This window comes from Lutra lutra, chromosome 18 (assembly GCF_902655055.1).
Source record: "Lutra lutra chromosome 18, mLutLut1.2, whole genome shotgun sequence".
Classification (NCBI taxonomy): domain Eukaryota; kingdom Metazoa; phylum Chordata; class Mammalia; order Carnivora; family Mustelidae; genus Lutra; species Lutra lutra.
This window is the reverse complement of record NC_062295.1, coordinates 1,689,373-1,708,134: the sequence shown is the minus strand read 5'-3', so window position 1 is coordinate 1,708,134 and position 18,762 is coordinate 1,689,373. Positions and strand designations below refer to the sequence as shown.

Here is an 18,762-nt window from a genome sequence, read left to right as displayed (position 1 = left end):
TTCAATGCAGGGTTTGAACTCAGGACCCTGAGGTTGAAACCTGAGCTGAGATCAAGAGTCAGACGCTTAGTGGACTGGGCCACCCAGGGGCCCCATAATCTTAGTAGCCTTAAATATTAAAAATAGCTCTTGATTTTATTAATTCATTCTACTCTTTCTTTTAAAATAACTAATTTATGCTCTTGGGGCCCCACCTGGCTCAGTCGGGGAGCCTGGGACTCTTGATCTTGAGGTCGTGAGTTTGAGCCCTACGTTGGGTGTAGAGACTACTGAAAAAAATAAAGTTTAGAATAAAGTGATTACTTTGGTAAGTTTTTCCATAGGTTTTTACATAAAATAACTAATATGTGCTTTTAGATTTCTAATTTCCTTCTTTCTACTTTGTTTTGGTTTGTTCTGGAGTTGTTTTTCTAGAACATTGATGTGAATGCTTAGTTTATAAACTAGTTTGAGTTTTCACGCTTCATAATAGAAAAAGTGATGGGGCGCCTGGGTGGCTCAGTGGGTTAAAGCCTCTGCCTTCAGCTCAGGTCGTGATCTTGGGGTCCTGGGATCAAGCCCCACATCGGGCTTTCTGCTCAGCAGGGAGCCTGCTTCCCCCCGCCCCCTGCCTACCTCTCTGCCTACTTGTGATCTCTGTCTGTCAAATAAATAAATAAAAATCTTAAAAAAAAAAAAAAGAAAAAGTGACATTATCAGTTTCTCTCCATGTATAAATTTGCCTCCCACAGATTTGATAAGATGTATGCTTATTACTGTTCATTTCTATACAATCTGATTTTGATTGTCTTTCTTTTTTGGCCCAAGAATTATTTATTTATTTATTTATTTATTTATTTAAAGATTTCACTTTTCTTTATTTGAGAGAGAGCAAAAGTGAGACAGATCACAGAGGGAGAGGGAGAAGCAGACTCGCTACTGAGCAGAGAGCCCCACGCAGGGCTCGATACCAGGACCCCAGGATCGTGACCTGAGCCGAAGGCAGATGCTTAACTGACTGAGCCACCCAGGCCCCCCAAAATAAATAAAATCTTAAAAAAAATAAAGTGTACAATAGCACATGACTCTTTTTTTTTTTTTAAAGATTTTATTTATTTATTTGACAGCGAGAAATCACAAGTAAGCAGAGAGGCAGGCAGAGAGAGAGGAGGAAGCAGGCTCCCTGCTGAGCAGAAAGCCCGATGTGGGGCTCGAACCCAGTACCTGGGATCATGACCTGAGCTGAAGGCAGCGGCTTAACCCACTAAGCCATCCAGGCACCCCAAGCACATGACTCTTGATTTCAGGGTCTTGAGTTTGAGCCCCACGTGGTATAGAGCTTCCTTATGTAAATAAAACTTTAAAAAAATAAGGTGTACGATTTGGTAAGCTTTTACATATGCATACACCCATGAAGCCATCACTGCAACTAAGATAATGAAGGAATCTGTTCCTTCTGCATTCACCTTGCAATTGCCTAGATTGACAGGTGTCTTGCCTTGACCCAAGATCCTTTGCACAAAGACAGCTGTTCAGGCCTTTCCTCAGGGGGCATCCCTGTGTTAGGGTGGGCTTGGCGGAGCTTCTGCTGGACTCAAGACGTGGTGGGGTGAGCAGGTAAAAGGACCCACAGCGCCTCTGGGGAAGAGTGGGGCCGAAGGCCACTTGTTTGCCTAATCATTTCCTCTAATCTTGCCAAAATATTGTTACACAACTTAGAACACAGTGCTGTTCAAACTCTCTTTACCTTTACTGACTTGAAAATCATGGGGAGTGCCTGGGTAGCTCAGTGGGTTAAAGCCTCTGCTTCGGCTCAGGTCCTGATCTCAGGATCCTGGGATCGAGGCCCGCATTGGGCTCTCTGCTCAGCGGGAAGCCTGCTTCCTCCTCTCTCTCTCTGCCTGCCTCTCTGCCTACTTGTGATCTCTGTCTGTCAAATAAATAAATAAAATCTTTTTTAAAAAATTAAAAAAAAAAAAAAGAAGGAGAGAGGAAAAGAAGTGGGGTGGGGCAGAGAGAGAGAGAGAGGGAGAGAATCTTAAGCAGGTTCGGTGGCCAGCCGGGCGCCTGATCCGGGGCTCGATCTCACCACCCTGAGATCATGACCTGAGCCAGGATCAAGAGTCAGACACTTAACCAACTGAGCCACCTAGGCGCCCCTCATTTACTGCTAATTAAGAACCTTGAGGGGCACCTGGCTGGCTCGGCTGGAAGAACATACAGCTCTTGACCTTGGGGTTGTGAGTTCAAGCCGCACATTGGGTGCAGAGATTACTTAAACAAATTAAAAAATAAAAAAACCTTTAGAAAGCTCACTTTAAAATCTGTTTTATCAATAATTAAAGAATCTTCCAATGTCCTCCTCCCTGAATCAGACAAGATCTTTGGTACCTTTTATTTTCTCTGTTTGTTGAGATAGTCTAGAATTTCATATCCAGATAATTAATTTCTTGCTCAAACACGTGCTTTCTCTTTCGGAAATCTTTTGGAAGCAATCGCATGGGCTCCAAAACCCTCTTCACATCATCATTTAGACTTGATTAGTCTGTTTTTGTCATTTTGCAACTCTGTTTCTTATGGGTCTATCTTCCCTTATCTTGAGTTTGTCACTTGACTGAAATTAAAAGCTTGGGTTTGAAGTAGAATCCCAGAAATACCGCTTACTTTCTGTGTAAGCGGCGAGGTCCACTTGGCCACTTACTAAGGCCTGTGGCCTAGTAACCTTATTTTTTTTCTTTTATGTCAGCTCTACAGCCAACATGGGGCTTGAACTCACGACCCCGAGATCAAGAGTGCCACGCGCCACCCACTGAGCCAGCAGACACTCTGGTTACCTCATTCAGTAAGGAATACGACTAGGGCTCCTAGAGCTGGGAAGACTCAGGGGAATAAGGCAGTGAATGAATAGTGGAGAAGTGAAGAAGTGAGTTTACTCCTCTGGTCTCTCAAAAAGCTGATCCACTCCCTGTGCTCTCCCCGTGTCATCTACCTCTCCCTGTCTGCGGACGCTCTTCCCTCAGCCTGGAAACCCAGTCAAGCCTCTACTATGTTAAGAAAAAAACCTTTGCCACTCCTCTTTCCTCTCACATCGAAGCTTCTAGAAACAACGGGCCACATGCCACATCTACACTCCCTTGCCACCAACCTGCTGGCCTCCGGCTTCCTAGCTAACCCTCCACTCCAGGTGCCCTCAGTAAAGGTCACAGGTGAACACCACGCCTTCAGCTTTGTGCAGGTGACACGGCCGGATTGAGGAACAGGATGACCCTGAGGAGTAGGGGCCCCGACTTACCTGGGGACAAATATTCTACCTGAAGTTGGTAGCCCATAAATGTGTCCCCTGAATGTGTGATACAAATCAGCACATGGACTAGGGGCTGGGGAAGCTTCCTGGAGGAGGAGGCAACTCAGTTGAGTCTGCAAGCATGAGGAATCTCGGAGGTGGGATGGACAAGTGTTCCAGGCAAAGGGAACAACATGGGGAAAGGCTAGGAGGTGGAAGGCTGTAGAGAGTTCTAGAAGCCCCATGTGGGGGTACATGTGAGCCTGTGCCGTGAGGGAGGACCAAGTGGGGGGACGTGTGGCTGCACTGTCCCCAGCCCCTGGCTCTGTTCCTGCGGCCCAAGCCCCTGCTGGCTTCTCCCCTGTAACTTTTCCCTGTGCCTCAGCCTCCTCCTTCTCTGAGGCACTCTCACTCAGACTCCCTCCAAGCCCTCTTTCTTCTCCTCTTCTAGGATGGGGTTCCCTGCCTCTGGAGTTTCTCATCTGCCCCAGGTCTGTGCACCCCCTCCCAGCTGCACAACTTGCCTCCAGGTGCACTCTGGGCGCCTTCTCAAGCGGCCTATGGTGCCCCGTTTCCAGAACAACACCCTCCCATTTCCCTCCATGTCCTTCCTCCCTGAGGGCATCTCCACCCAGCCAACAGCCCCTGCACCCATCCCAGCACCCAACCCCCAGCCAGGGCACCATCTGAGCCTCCTTCTCTTCCCAGTCCCAAGGCTCCTCCTGCCTCATCCCATCAACCCCACCTTGCTTTAGACCTCATACCAGTGCTTTCAAACTGGGTTCCCGAGTACTCTGTGAGTCTGCACAAAAACTTTCCTGAAGCCCAAGGGGTTCGGAGGCTCTACAGTTCCTCCCTATTCCCCCTCGTGTCTAACTTAAGTCCCTCTCCCTCCTCAGTAGGGAATTGGTCCAAGAGGCCCAGAGTTGGAGACAAAGGGTGCTGTGGGAGTTGAGCCCTGAGAAAGGACCACAGCGGCCAGAGCTGGACTTCACACCCCGCCACCCCGGGGCCACCGGGAGATGCTCTGCTCGTTCCTGGGCCCTTTGACTGCCAGGACATGGCAGGCGACCGAGTCCCTGTTGATCTTTGGCCTTTGCCCGCACAGGACCTCCACCTGTTCCTCCTTGGATCTTTCCTGAGAGCTGGCTCTGGGCTGGATGGGATCATCCCCCAGCCCTGAGACATTGGCCTGCTATCTCCATTACACAGATGAGGACAGGGAGGGATGTGGGTGCCACTTCACGCCCAGGTGAAGAGCAGAGCTGCAGGGTGTCCCGCGGTGACCTGCTTGGGGTCTCCCAGTGACAGACAGCAGGCCATGGGCCCAGCACTTGTGGGTTTAGCTGAGGTGTACCAGTTAGTTCAAATGGAGAGATGGGACACATAAAGGAAGTCTCTTGAAGCCTTGGGATGCAGCCTCGGTCCGGGGCTCAGGACAGTGGCATAGGGGCCTGGTCTGTGTGGGAATCTGCGGACTTACCCTGTGACCACTCGGCCAACTTAGGTCAGGCATCTATCAGAGGCCCAACGGAGGAACAACTTTATGACTTCTTCATTAAAAGTCACAGAGCATAAAATCCACTTTTAAAAAGAGCACAGGGCGCCTGGGTGGCTCAGTGGGTTAAGCCGCTGCCTTCGGCTCAGGTCATGATCTCGGGGTCCTGGGATCGAGGCCCGCATCGGGCTCTCTGCTCAGCGGGGAGCCTGCTTCCCTCTCTCTCTCTCTCTGCCTGCCTCTCCGTCTGCTTGTGATCTCTGTCTGTCAAATAAATAAATAAAATCTTAAAAAAAAAAATTAAAAAAAAAAAAAAGAGCACAATTCGGTGATTTTTTTAAAAGATTTTATTTATTTATTTGACAGAGAGAGATCACAAGTAGGCAGAGAGGCAGGCAGAGAGAGAGGAAGGGAAGCAGGTTCCCCGCTGAGCAGAGAGCCCCATGCGGGGCTCGATCCCAGGACCCTGAGATCATGACCCTAGCCGAAGGCAGAGGCTTTAACCCACTGAGCCACCCAGGCGCCCCAATTAGGTGATTTTAAGTGTATTTACAAACCTGTGCACCCAGCACCACTACCTAACTCCAGAACGTCCTCACGGTCCCAGAAGGAAACCTCATACCCACTAGCAGTGACTCCCCCCGCGCCCCAGCCCCGAGAGCCCCCAGAGGGCTTCGATTTTAGATTTGGAGGGATGCAGGTGCGCGAGGCGGCAGAGGCAGCCTCCTTCGCTCGGCCGGCGGGTGGGCGGCGGCGGGGATGCTGCGCTGGGCCCCTCTGGCTGAGGCCCGCCGGGGGCGTCTCCTCCGGGACCCCGGGCACTGGCCCCCACAGCTCGCCGGCGCCACGAGAGGACGCGGCGCGTTTGCCCCGAGCTCCTACCACGTGCGGGGCGCTTGGAATACGGCGGAGCCGCGACCGGACAGAGATGCTCCGAGGTCGCCCGCCGCGGGCTTATCCCTGCCGGTGTTTGCACAGCCGCGACGCTCGCGACTGCGCAGGGCGGAGGCGCGCGGATGCGGCGGGGACCGGACTCCCGAGGGCGCGGGTGGGGAGCGGCGCAGAGGCCCCGCCGCCGCTCGGCTGGAGAAGAGTGGGATACCGCGCGACGCCCCGCCCACTCCCGGAGCCAGGACGGGGCGGGGCTCTGTGGCGCCCCACCCCCGCGGCCGACCTGCAGAGCTAGAGGCGGGGCCTGCAGACGCCCCGCCCCGCCCGCCCCGCGCGGCGCCGGGAGGAGGAGGAGCGGCGGCGGCGGGCCCGCACTAGAGCGCGAGCGCGCGACCGGCCGGCCGTGGACGCAGAGCGCGGCCGGGCCCGAGCGCCGAGCGGACGTCGCGCAGGCAGACAGGCCGCGGCCGCCGCGGGATCCCGCCCCGCGCCCCGCCATGCCGTCCGCGGGCCCCGCCTGAGCCGCGGCCACCGGCGCCGGGCGGGCTCAGGGGCTCGGGGAGGGGGGCTCGGGGCCGGGCCGGGGCCATGCGCGCGCTGCCCTGACGATGCCGCCCGCCGCGCCCGCCCGCCTGGCGCTCGCCCTGGGCCTGGGCCTGTGGCTTGGGGCGCTGGCGGGGGACACCGGGCGCGGCTGCGGGCCGTGCGCGCCCCCCTGCCTCTGCGGCCCGGCGCCCGGCTCCGCCTGCCGCGTCAACTGCTCCGGCCGCGGACTGCGGACGCTCGGACCCGCGCTGCGCATCCCCGCCGACGCCACCGCGCTGTGAGTACCTCGCCGCCCCGCGCCGCGGGCCGGGCGGTTGCCATGGCGCCGGGCGGGCGCCGGGACTCGGGGGCGCCCGGGGCGTGGGGCGGCCTCGGCGCGCCTGCACCCTCGGCTCCGGGGAGAGGCCCGGCCGGGCAGGCCGCCGGCCTGGCGGGCCTCGCAGGGCGTGGGCGCGTCCCCGGCCTCTGAAGGGGAAACGGAGTGCGGGCCAGGCCTCTCCCAGGGCGAGGCTCCAGCGCAGTGAGGTCGGCCCGACTAAATAAGGAAAACCCGGGACCGCGGGCGGCCCTCAGACCCCGTGGCCTGGGCCGGGGCGAGGCCGAAGAATCCCGGCGTCTGCGAACGCAGAAACGTCCCACCGGGTGGGGCTCCGCAGTCGCGAGTTGGTGGGGGACCTGAGACAGCGCGGGGGCAGGGTGGAAGGTGTTTGAAGGGATCCGGCCGACACTTAGACGACAATTAGGGACTAATAGGATGCAGCCTGGCCCGGGGGATGCTCTGCACCTGGGAGCCCTGCAGCGGGAAGCCAGGAGGAGGAGAGCTCCGTCTGGGATGGCGTCTGGGATGGCGGGGAAGGCTTCCCGGAAGAGGTGTCTGGACAGAGATGTGAAGGATGTCTGAGGCTTGGCCCGATGAGGAGTGGGTAGGTGGCGGGAGGACCGGAGGAGGGAACCGTGTGGCCAGGGCAAGGGAGTTGTGCGGGAGTGGGGCAGGACGGGAGGGCCCGGGTTCCTCAAGGGCTCTGATGTGGTCCCCGGACAGCGGGCATGTGGGGTTGCAGAAGTAGTTCAGAACGCTTGCGGGCTGTTGTGCGGTTTCCGTTTTGGAAGTGATGGTGTAGCCTCCGGGGAGAACTTGTCAGTTTGTGAGCCGTGTGCCAGGCTCTGGCTGTGATGGATGGATGCCCTCTGAGGCAGAGGTCCAGCGGAGATGGCTTTTTACACGCGAGAACACAGACTCAGGTGCCGGGACTTGCCCAGGTAACAGGCTGTGGCCAGCACGTGGCAGAGCGGGGTTTGACTGAGGTGCTCAGGACCCGGAGTTGGAACGGACGAGTGCGGGGACCAGCATTTGCAGACAGTTGTCCCTGGGCTAGCTACAGGCTCAGGTCTGTCCGTCTGCATTCCTATGGCCCTGTTGGGGTTTCTTGGGCACTTTCAGAAGCCAGGACTCCCAGCTGTCTTTGGCCACATGCTGGAATCCACTGGGGGGGCATTTAGCGTTCTCAGGCTTGTGAAATCTGGAGATGGGTCCTGGAATTTGGTTCTGTAATATTCCCTGGGTGCCTCCAGCGTATGGCTGCCTTTAATTTGGGGACCGATGGTCAGGGTTCAGATGAATTTGGATGCTGGGGAGTAGGTGGGTGGAGTAGGGGTGGATAGTTCTGTGTGCTCTGGAGGTCTTTTGGGCTTTGGTTTGTGGGATTGCGGTGGGGGAAGAGCAGGTTCTCCAGGATTAGCTGGGGGTCCTGAGGGAGGGTCACGGTGGGCCCGCTGCTCTGCTGCCTGACCCCTTGAGCATTTGCCATCCGGGCTGTCTCTGTGGAGATGGGCTTCTTGCCTTCACCAGGATAACTGGATCCGGTCCTCGTTTCTGGATACTGTGAGTAAAGATGCCTCCGTTTCCGGGGGGCTGGAAGCTGCTGAGGTCAGGCCTGGCTCCTTCTGGTTATGCTCTGTTTCCCCAGGTCGTGGTGTTGAGCTGTGTAGGAGGTAAACAATGCGGGGGGCTCAGTCAGGGGCCTGCAGCAGGGTGTGGGCTCTGGAGCCTCTTGGGCACAGTGATGGATCCCAAGACTAGAGCCTTGTATGTGTCCCTATAGGATCTGCTCCTGGGTTTTGGAGGTCCTGGGAGCTGGTGGCCTGGCCTGGCCCGGCCTGAGCCGGCAGGATTCCCAGGGTTGCTGGCCCCTCTGAGCTTGCAGTGGAACCCTGAGACACGGGGCGATGGAGAACAGGGGAGACCCTATGGTGTTCTTTATACCCCAAAGCTACCTGTGGGAGATTTCTGGAGGCTGCGGACCAGGAACCCAAGAGAAACTGGGCTCTCTCCTGGTTCCCCCAGCCATTCTGCCTGTCAATCCAGCAAGCCCCGTCCTCAGGGAGAGGGAGACAGGGGAGTTCTCTCTAAAGCAGAGGGGCTGAGTGCATAGATGTCAGGCAGCCTCCCAGGTGAGGGTGTGCCCCACAGCCCTGCCTTCTGGGTGGCACCGGCGACCGCCTCTTCTGGGCTCAGGCCTGATACCTCTGTCACGGGCCAGACCTGCATATAAGGCCCACGGCTGGCCCACAGGGGCGTTTAGGCCTCAGCAGGCAGGGTGGGCTGGGTTGGCGGTGCTGCTGGAGGTGGCCTGAGAGAGATGACATTACTCGGCAAAGTGTTGCTGTTGTCCCGGGTTTCAATCTTTCTTGTGGTGAATTTGAGTAGGCCCAGAGGTAGACAAAATTGTGTGCTGAACCTTGTGACCCTTCGCCCTCCGTCCTGCCCCTCCACGCCTCCACCTCCCGCCTTCTTTGAGCCAGCGGCCGGCTGTCCTGTCCTGTGGCGTATGCCCAGGAGCTGGGTGTCTCGGGGTGTCCGGCCACCCCGTGGTCACCCCGAGATGGTGAGAGATTCCCTGATCCCACCTGCGCCGGCATGTTTAGGTTTCCGGTTGTCCGCGGTTCTTCTAGTAGTTTGAATCCGGGCCCAAACAAGGGCCACACAGTGCAGCTGGTCAGCGTCTTTTGTCCTCCGATGATGTATCTACCCTCCCTCGTCTCTTTCCCTCCTCACGCGACCGTTGACAGTGGTGCCGAGAGCGTCTGTGTTTGGACTCGCCTCCGTGGTGTCATCCAGTGTGTCCCCTGCCCTCTGTTTCCTGTAGCGGGATGGCCGCTGCAGGGTGGTGTGGTGTGGGAAGCCACATTTCCAGCCCTCTGGAGGTGCTTGCGGCCAGCGGCTGTTGCGTGGACAGGCCCCCAGAGGCTCAGGATGTTCGTCACCAGGGGCCGTTCAGAGGGGACGGTGCTGCTCCCAGTGTTGTCTGTCAGTTTCAGGTGTGGTTTCCAGCTGCTTATCGGGGCTCGTGCTGCTGACTTCAGCCACTGGTCTAGGACGAGGCTTAGGGCCTCAGTAGGGACATGGTTCATTGATGGAAATACCAGGGCCTTGGGGTCTCTTGTCAGCTGGGGGTGTACTTGGAGCCTTGCCCTTCCTCGCCTGGGCCCCTGAATGTCAGGAGAGTTTGGGAGACTGGAGGAGGCTAGGCCTCTAGCGTCTGCATGGCACATAGGTGCGAGGGAAGGTGGTCCTTGGGGGGGGGGGGGGGCACACGGGCCTGGTGTGTGCGTGATATGTTAGGCTGCATGTGCCACATGTTGTTGCTGCCTTGAGGACGGGCCAGACCACAGAGGGTCCCCTCCCCAAACCCTCACCAGGCAGAGAGCCTGGCTGCTGTGTGCCGGGCCCTGTGTGGGGGGGGTCTCTGAGGCTCAGATATCACTGTGACGCTGGCGATGGGGAGGGGCTGCTTTGGAGGCCTCCCTGCGGGCCACCAGTATAGGTGACGTTGAAAGGTCTGAGAGAGAGCACCCAGACAAGGGACAGCCTGGAGGAGTGTCTGGGGCTGCAGGTGCTGGAGGCATGGGGGTGCGTCCCTTATCTAGATGGCTGGGGACAGCCCTGAAGGGCCCCAGACAGAAGGGGCACAGAACACTGGCTGCTGGGTGGGAATGGGTGTCGGGAGGGTCCGGGGGTCCTGCATGCCCAGCAGCTCTCACTCTCGCGTCCCCTGAGGTGTGCAGCGTGGCCGGCTGGTGCTCGGAATTGAGGATGTAAACACATGTGTACTGGCAGTTTCCCGAGGGGACACGGATGCCCGTTGGCGAGAGCTGTGGCCAGGAGGACATGCTGTAGGAGGGCTCCCTGCCGGGGCCGGGAGGTGATGGGGAGGCTCGGTCCGGCTGCACCTGCAGGGCTCGGTTCTTGAAGGGAGCAGCACCGAGCACCCAGTTCCAGCAAGCCTCGGGAGCTGGGTGGCGCCTGGGAGTCGGAGGACCCGCCCTCGAGGGGAGCGCGCCCACCCGCCAAGCCGCTGCCCGGTGGAGAGCGCCTGCAAGCCTCTTACCTGGCGAGGACTCCCGGCCAGAAGGCTTGTTGAAGACTTGAAGACCGCAGCAGCGGCGGGGCTTCTTGTGGATTCTCCGCCCTAGTGAGATAAAGGGTCCAGTTAGGAGGTGGGTGAAGGGCCTGAGTGACATACCTCCAGAGAGGACACCTGCCCCGCCAGCCCGGGTGGACGCCGCACACGCAGCTTCCGGGGAGATGCAGGGGGCTGCGGCACTGTGCCCCACACGCCCGTGTGGACAGCCGTCTCCAAAGGCGGATGGCAGCCGGCATCTGGAGGGTGTGGACACGTCGGACCCCCACCCACTGCTGGTGGCCGCGGCATAGGGCGGCATGCTGGCAGCCGTCTGCCGGCTCCTCCGTGTGTACCCGAGAGAAGGGAAACCTGAATCCACACGGAAGTCTGTATACACACGCTCACAGTGTCAGGTTCCCCGGAGCCGGAACGTGGGGACAACGCAGGGGTCCAGCAACAGAACGCGGTCTCCCACTCGCTGGAGCGCTGCTTAGCCGCCCGCAGGAGCCCCAACACCTGCCCCAGCCCCTGCAGGCCCCGAAGACACGCTCAGTGAACAAAGCCGGACCCAAGAGGCCACATGTGGAATGATTTCCCTGGTAGGAAACGTCTGGAACAGGCCAGTCCATGGAAGCCGAAAGCAGACTGGTGTATCTGGCGGGGGCGGGGTTGGGGTGTCGGTTTGGGGGTGAGACTGTGGTGGAAGGAGATGGCGCTCGTCGCACGACCTCGAGAACTCACCAGAGACCAGCGAGTTGTCCGCTTCACAGTTGGGAGCTTTATACCATGTGAGGCGGCTCCAAATGGAAGACCAGATCTCTGGAAATGGCCATGGGTGTGCGCCCTGCGCCCCACCACTGGGTCATCCCCTCTGTCCGCGCTTGCCGTGCGCTGGGCTCCTTGCAAAGCCTGTTCTGTCCTTTCTGTCACGGTGTCTTGCACAGTGCTGTGGGCTTGGAAGCATTCTTGGTCCCATTTTATAGACCAGGAAACTGATGCTCCCCGAGGTTGTCACTTCCTGGGGTCACACGGCTGGGGGTTGTGGCAGAGACATGACTGCATGAGCATGCTCTGGGGCACACCCCCGGGACTGCACACGGGCCTGGCCCCCGGTGCTGGCGGTGGGGGGCTCCCCGGCGGGACTGAGTGGGACTGGCTGGGCTCTGGGCTCCGGCCTCCGCTGCTGGCTCAACCATTCCCCTCAGCTCTGTCCTCAGTGTCCCTCTGCTCTCTGTGCTATGGCCCTTCCCACGGACTTCCTGTCTGGTTCTGGGAGGGAGGCATGGGGACCCCAGAGTTGGGATTCTGCCCCTGGATCAGACCTGGTTCATATCCCAGCTCCTCCATTTCCTACGTGACCTTGGCCATGTCACTCAGCCTTCCCGAGCTTCGGTCCCCTCACTCGCCAGGTGGGCATCACAAGTGGAGGCTCTTCTGGGGTTGTGGGCGTGCCCGCGGGGCTCAGTGCTGGGGCCATGGCAGCTGTAACCCTTGCCAGAGTGGCCCCTCGGCTCCCTTCTGTCCACACCCTCAGAGCCCATTACCTTGTTCCCAAGCACTGGCTACCAGGAGATGGGTCCTTGCCACCTGCCACACTGATGGGTGCACGGAGAGGACCCCTGAACACGTGTGCCAGTCATTGCGTCTCTCAGACCACATGCCAGTTGGGGGGCCCGGGGGAGCCCAGGGAGGCCCAAGGTCCACGAGCCTTGCTGCCCCCTCTGCTCTGACCTCAGAGCTGTCTTCAGCACATGGCCGTGCCGCTGCTGGGGGAGTCGGGACCCCGGCACGTTCCTCTGGTGTTTGGGTCTTAGTTTTATGCAGTTGTGTTTCTGACGCGTTCAGGTGTGCATTTGGGACACAGTGAAGTTTTGATGTGTGACTAGAATGCGTCGCTTCCCGTGTTCACCTTGTTCTGGGAGCTGGGGGGATGGTGCGGCCCTGGAATCCACGGCCACGAGGGCTGCTTGGTGCCCCTGACCTTGGCCCTGCCGCTGGCCTCTGCTGTCACATGCCCGGCACACCCTGGTGATCTCATTTGTGGTGTTGGTGAGACTCAGTTTCCCTCTCCCGGGGCCTGAGACCAGGGCATCTCCCATAAGGGCCTCCTCCTCTCTTGGTTGCTCTGCCCTTGGCCCTGGGTGACTTGTCACTGGCCATCGTCTTCTGACGGCTGACTGGGTGGCCCTGGAGGACGTGGCTCCCGCCCCCACATGCTGCCCACGGGATGGGGGGTGCTTCTGCTGCCGCCTGTGCCCGCCACAGCTCTTGGGAGACCCTGGTTCTTGAGCAAGACCCAGGCTGAGGCTTGGTTTCAAGTGAGGAAGCCATTTTGGATGGAGATGCACATTTTCCTTTCCGGAACACTCTGCAGCGGCCAGCGCCAGCAGCAGGAACCCAGACGGGCCCAGCCCGTGGAACACTCTGGAATGAAAACATCCCGTTTGTCCTGCTGCCGTCTGGGGTGGCGGCGGCCGTCTGGCCCTGGGAACTGGGTGCCTGTGCCTCTCAGGCCGGCCAAGGCGGGGCCGTGTCCATGGGGTGGGCCGCGGGCCTCGGGGGCGCCGGCCAGGCGTGCTCGCAGTCTTGCTGCTGAACAGAACGCAGCTGGAAAATGCAGCTCACGTCCTTTTTTCCCGGAACACCTCGTTCTTTGTGGCTTGGCAGCCATCTCTGCCAAGGGGCCCAGTGGTGCCCAGCCGCCCGTGCCAGGGAAGGGGCTGCGTTTGTGGCCAAGGTGGGCAGGGCTCGTTCTTTCCCCGAGGTGCCCGTGGGCCCAGGCCTGGCCAGGTGTGGTGTCCCTGACTTTAGCAGCCCTGTGCCCTGAAGGATGCTCTGGGGCCACTCTGAGAAGGGCTTCTTCGTTTGCTTCTGGTGGAAGCAGAGAATGAGGCCAGTGCTCAGGGCAAGGCTGACAGCACTGTTGGCCTCAGGGTCCAGGGCCAGCAAACCGCTCTGGAGCCCTGGGTCAGGCTGGTTCATGCCACTGGCCATGCCCAGCAGCTGAGGAGGCGATGGGATGGCTAGCCACGCTGGGCTGGAAGCCTGAGGCTATGTGCCAGCTCCCCAGCCAGGATGGGGAAGAGCACAGCCTTTTTCCTTCAGTCTCCCGATTCTGGGGACACATGGTGGGATGAGCAGGGCTGCCTCCCCGAGCCTCAGCATTCCCACCTGTGGAATGGGCTGGTCACTCGTGCCTGACTGATTGTGACAGGTCTGAGCGCAGTTCCCGAGCACGGGTGCTGGATCTGGAGGGAGGCTGGGCACCCTTCGGTCTGGTCCTTTGCCTCCCCTTACCCTGAAGGGGGCCTCAAACCACCCCCCTCTCCTGTGTCCGTCCCCCCCCCCCCCCCCCCCCCCCCCCCCCCCCCGCACCCAGTCTTGTTAAGGCTCTGAAGGTGGCTGCCTTGGGGCACATTGATCTGTCCAGGTGTGGAGGACACTCCCCACCCCTCGGGCCCTCCCTGCAGTTCTGAGCTCCCCTCCCTGTCCTGGCCTGCGGCCACAGGGGCTTCCCAGGTGGGAAGCAGCAGCGAGCTGGCTGTGTAGGCCGGTCCTGCTGAGACTTCTGTAGTGGGAGGGCAGAACTCGGGTGGCGGGGGCCCCCGTAAAACGCTGTGAGGTTGGGACCTTCCCAGGCTGGGCCTCTCCCCCTCACTTTGGAGGCTGAGACAGCCCCTCGCTGCCGCCCTGGGGCTGGCGGGCCCCTCCCTGGAGAGCCTGCCTCTGCTCCCTCCCCAGCTGGCCCTGTCCGCGTGTTTGTCTGCAAATCTGCTCCTTCCTAAACTCGAATTCATTAATTTACACATCATCATTTCCGGCCCTGGAAGCCAGCCTTGCTCACCATAAATAGAACGAAAACAGAATGAGGTTATTACACTCAAACTGGCTTGGTGCTCCCGGCGGCCTGCCCGCCCCCCGCCCCCCGTCTCCCCCCCCCACCCAGACACAGCGTCGCCAGCCCTGGGTCCCAGGGGTGGGGGGGGGCAGGGCAGGCACCGCACTGTGGCCACTCCCCTTCGGGCCAGGCCTGGCTCCTGAGGGGACATGTCGGGGGTCCTCCGTGCTGGGCCCAGGAGAACCTGGCAGCGCCTCAGGGAGAGGACCGGCCAGCCAGGGCTGCCATTCCTGGTGAGGGAGGGAGGAGAACGGAGCCCTGGGCCTTGGATGGGGAGCGGGGTACCTTCTGTCCCGCCAGCGCGGCTGTCCTGTCCTCCTAGAGGAGGGAGGAGGCAGCTGCTGGCTTGGGAGGAGTGGGTTACATAACCTCGGCTGCGGCCCCTCCGGAGCCCGTTCCCCCCAAGCCCTGTTTCCAGTGCGGCGGCCAGCGCAGGGGTGGGGGTGACGGGCTGGGGCCTGGCACTCGCCCCCGCCGCTGACCACATGCGTCTGGAATGTGCAGATGTTTCCTTGGGGGCTCCGGCTGACCCCCAGACCCCGCCCAGCATCTGGACTGGGGAACGGGCACACGGGCCACTCCTCTCCTTGGCACTGGAGGAAACTGAGGCTGCTCAGGGCTGCAGGGCAGGGTCCCAGCTTCCCTGGGGCCTCCAGTGCCTCAGGTCCAGAAGGGCAGACTGCTCGGGCAGCCACCCCAGGCTCAGGAACACCCCAGACCTGCTTGTGACCATCCCCTCCTTGGCTTCTACCTTCATGTACCTGACCCGTTCCCGTCTCCTGGGCGCAGCCCCTTCTCCCCTCCTCCCGCAGGGGCCCTGATGTGAGCAGGGGTGGGACCCAGGTGCTGAGCCGTGTGCGGACGGGGCTAGGGAGCTGCTGCTGCTCGCCACGGGGGCCCTTGAGCACCTTCTGCTGAGTCCCTCCAGCTTGTGGTGCTGGACCCTCGCCCGAGCTCCTGCTTGCGGCAGGAAAGAACAGCCCCGGATGTCCAGGGGCTCTTGGCGCCTGTACCCCAGGGGAGGCTGGTGTCCCCCTCATGACAGTGTCTGGTCTGGGAGGCAGGGAGAGCCTGGGGGACAGCCTGGGCTCCCCAGTGGACTGCTGGGTCCCTATCGGGGAGGAGAGGGAAGGCCAGCCTCTCAATCTGATCCCTGGTGCCTGGGGAGGTGACACGTGTCTTATGCTTTCACGAGTGTATGCCTGTCACCTGGTAGTATGTGGATCCCAGGTCACCCACCTCCTCCCTAAGCTGGCTTGACCCCTCCAGCCTTGGCTTTGGGATCTGTGGAGTTGGCTTGAGTGGGCCTTGGAGGGGCTGGGGAGCATCTAGCTGGCCCAGAGGGTGGGCCCTGCTTGGCCCAAGACCTCTCAGGGGTGCTGTCCAGCCAGGCTGCTGGCCCTTCTCCCGGTAGGGGCCGGCCGCTGCTTGGCCAGCCCTGCTGCTTTCTTCCTTCAGGGTCTCCCTGGGCCTGCTGTGTCTCCCCTGTGGTTGTGGGACCTGGGAAACCCTGGTGTGGGGGCATGGCTGGCCCAAGGCCTCCTTGGCCTTCCACCAGCATGCTGATGGCAAGAACTAAAGTGGACAAGTGGCCGTGGGACGGAGTGAGGACCCCACCAGTGGTTTCTTCCCATGTCCCCATCCCGGTGACCCCCACAGCTCCCCCTTAGTGTCCCCTCTGCCCTTCCCCTCTCTCCCAGTGTGCACCATTAGCCACGGCCTGCCCTACACAGCTGCTCCCACACCCTGGGGCTGGGGCTCATGGCCTAGTGTGCCCTTAGGGCACCGTAGCTGAGCAGGATCCTGGGGGAGCCTGCTGATGTTTTCTGGGCCCAGGTGAGTGCTGGGGGAAGGGGCTCAGCTGGGACCTGGAGCACGGGGAGCACCGTGGCTAGTGCCCTGGACTGTGTGTGACTGGTGGGCCTTTAGCGTGCGGGGGAGGGGAGCCTCGATGGGGCCGCTGGGCCAGGCAGAGCTGGGTCGAGGACTTGGCCAAGGGCAGCTCAGAGCCACAGGCCAGTGAGGCCAGGGTCAGCCATGTCCTGATGCACCAGGGTGGTTGCTGGCTGCATGGCCTGGACGCTGAGCTTGGCCTGCCCCTCTCCCCCCACCACCGCCGCCCTGGGGTTCTCAGGCGCCACCAGCAGTCCCCAGAGCTGCCACTCATGATGGATTTTCCAGAGAATGGGATGTGGAGAACACTTTAGGGATTTTCCTTTTTTCTTTCCTCTTCTGCCTGAGGCCCAGGCTGGGAAGCTGCCCCGGGAGCCCCTGGTGGGTCTCGCCCATGCTCACCCTCCTGTCCTGCCACCCCCCGGCCCCATCTCTTGGACGCTCTCCCTGTGGCTTCCTGTGCCCTGCAGCCTGCTGCTTTCCTCAGAGGCACGGACACCGGGAGGTTCCTCCTGCCACGGCCACTCCACGCTAGAGCATCGTGGTTGACTGTGGGTGGGAGTCCGGCTGCCTCTCACTGGTCTCCCGGCCTGGCCCACCCCCCTACCCCACCCCAGGAGCGGGCGCGGGCCGGCTGGGGTGAGCCTGAGCAGCGCAGGGCAGGCCATGTACCCCGGAGGAAGGCCTGGCCCGCCAGTCAGAAAGCACCCCTCCCCCTCCACATGTGAGGAGGGACAGGACAATCTAGGCTCCACTGTGGGGGGCACGGGTGACCTTGCCAACGGGTCTTGTCCCCGTGTCCCCTGGCCCCCAAAGGCCTCTCCAGCCCTGGTGTTCCTGGAGCCCCAGGTCTGGGTGGAGACAGACCTGGGCGCATAGCCACACGCATGCACGCTGTCTCTCCGTGCCCGCCTTCCCCCAGATGGGAAACCCGAGCTCAGTGAGACCAGCGCCTTGTCGGGCCACCGAGCTGGGACAGGGCAGGGCTGTGGTCTGAGCCTGCGTCAGGGGCAGTGCCTCTTCTTGAGGAGGCCTTGCTGCCCCAGCCTCCTCTTCGATGGGGCTCCCGGTGCCCCTTGCCAGCCTCCTTGCCTCCCGTTCCCCTCTGAGGCCCCCACTCCGGGCCCCCAGGACAGCCTGTCCATCCATTCCTGCACACCCCACTTCTACTCAAGGGTACTGCGAGTGTTTAAAACTCAGGGGACCCTCCTGCTCTCAAGCTTGGAGCTGTCACGGTGCGCCCCTTTCCGGCACTTTCTTTAGATCTCGGTTGAACAGTTGCAGGGGAGGGGCTGGTTTTGTGGCTGGATTTCTCTTGGTCTGTGTGCTGAGGGGGCTGCCCCTGCTGGTGGCTGGATGGGCTCCGGGCGCCGCCCCTGTGCACCCTGTCTCTCCCCACAGGTGAGGGGAGGAGCGTCTGTGACATCCCGGTCCCGGCACTGGGGGGGCGGCTCCAGGTGGAAACCCCAGGCCCTAGCTCCACCTGGTCCCCATGGGAGTTTCAGCCCTGCCCACCTCACCATCCAGGGGAATGGGAGCCCCACTGGGCCTGGCTCCCCACTTGGGTCACAGGACCCAGACCAGGATGGCGGAGCGGCCCAGCAGCAGCCCAGTTCTCAGCCCCCAGCCTTCCATGGTCTCCACGTGACCCCATGTGGCGTGGGGGTCATTTCCCGAGCCTGGTTCCAGATGTGGTCTGCGGCATCAGGAGCCGGGCTGGGGGTGTGGCTCCGGGCATCCCAGCCAGCAAAGCACTGGGACCCCCTCCTCCCCACGTCCTCAGAGGCCTGTGTGCACCTCGGTTCTCCCAGCAGGACCTTGTTTCCACACCAGCCTGTTCTAAGGTCCTGCTGTATTGGGAGCAGGGACATCCCCGAGGGTGGCTTTTGGGAGCTGGACACCCCAGGCTGCCTCAGGAGCCTTGATAGGAAGGGCTGCGGCAGCCAGGTGCCCAGGGACAGGGTGTCTGGACCAGGCTGTGGTTGGGGTAGGGTGGGATCTGAGTGTAGGAGGAGCTGGGCTGGCAGGAGCGGGAAGCGGGAAGCGGTTGGGCCAGGAGGAGGCATCGGCAGACCTCTGCCTCTGCACGACTGGGTGGTCACTGGGGGCCGGGGTAGGGCCTGGGAGAGGATTCTGGGGACATCCGAGGGCGAGCGGTGACACCTGTGAGGGCAGAGGCTCTGTGGTTGAGTCCCAGGCCTCATCAGTTTGGAGGCCCCGACAGGGCTGCTCAGACATGGGGGCCCCGGGAGGGGGGAGGTGAGGAGGGTGCAGTGAAGCAGGTGACCAGAGGCATCCACCAGGTCAGGGGAGGGGATGGGTAGGCGCGACCGTGGCCTCCACCTCCAGGCTGGGAGGGACAGTGGCGCGG

At 60.9% G+C, this 18,762-nt stretch overlaps 1 protein-coding gene across 4 annotated transcripts in view; it reads left to right on the top strand.

The window, feature by feature from the left end:
- The first annotated feature begins 6,039 nt into the window (after nucleotides 1-6,039).
- The window catches only part of PKD1 (polycystin 1, transient receptor potential channel interacting), a 44,814-nt gene continuing 32,091 nt past the window's right edge, over nucleotides 6,040-18,762 (top strand). For 3 of the 4 annotated variants that reach the window (XM_047713972.1, XM_047713968.1, XM_047713971.1), the window contains exon 1: nucleotides 6,040-6,474. In XM_047713972.1, coding sequence (XP_047569928.1) covers nucleotides 6,260-6,474 — 215 coding nt within the window. In that variant the 5' untranslated portion in view covers nucleotides 6,040-6,259. The remainder of the gene's footprint in view (nucleotides 6,475-18,762) is intronic. The other variant, XM_047713970.1, reaches the window with a different exon arrangement.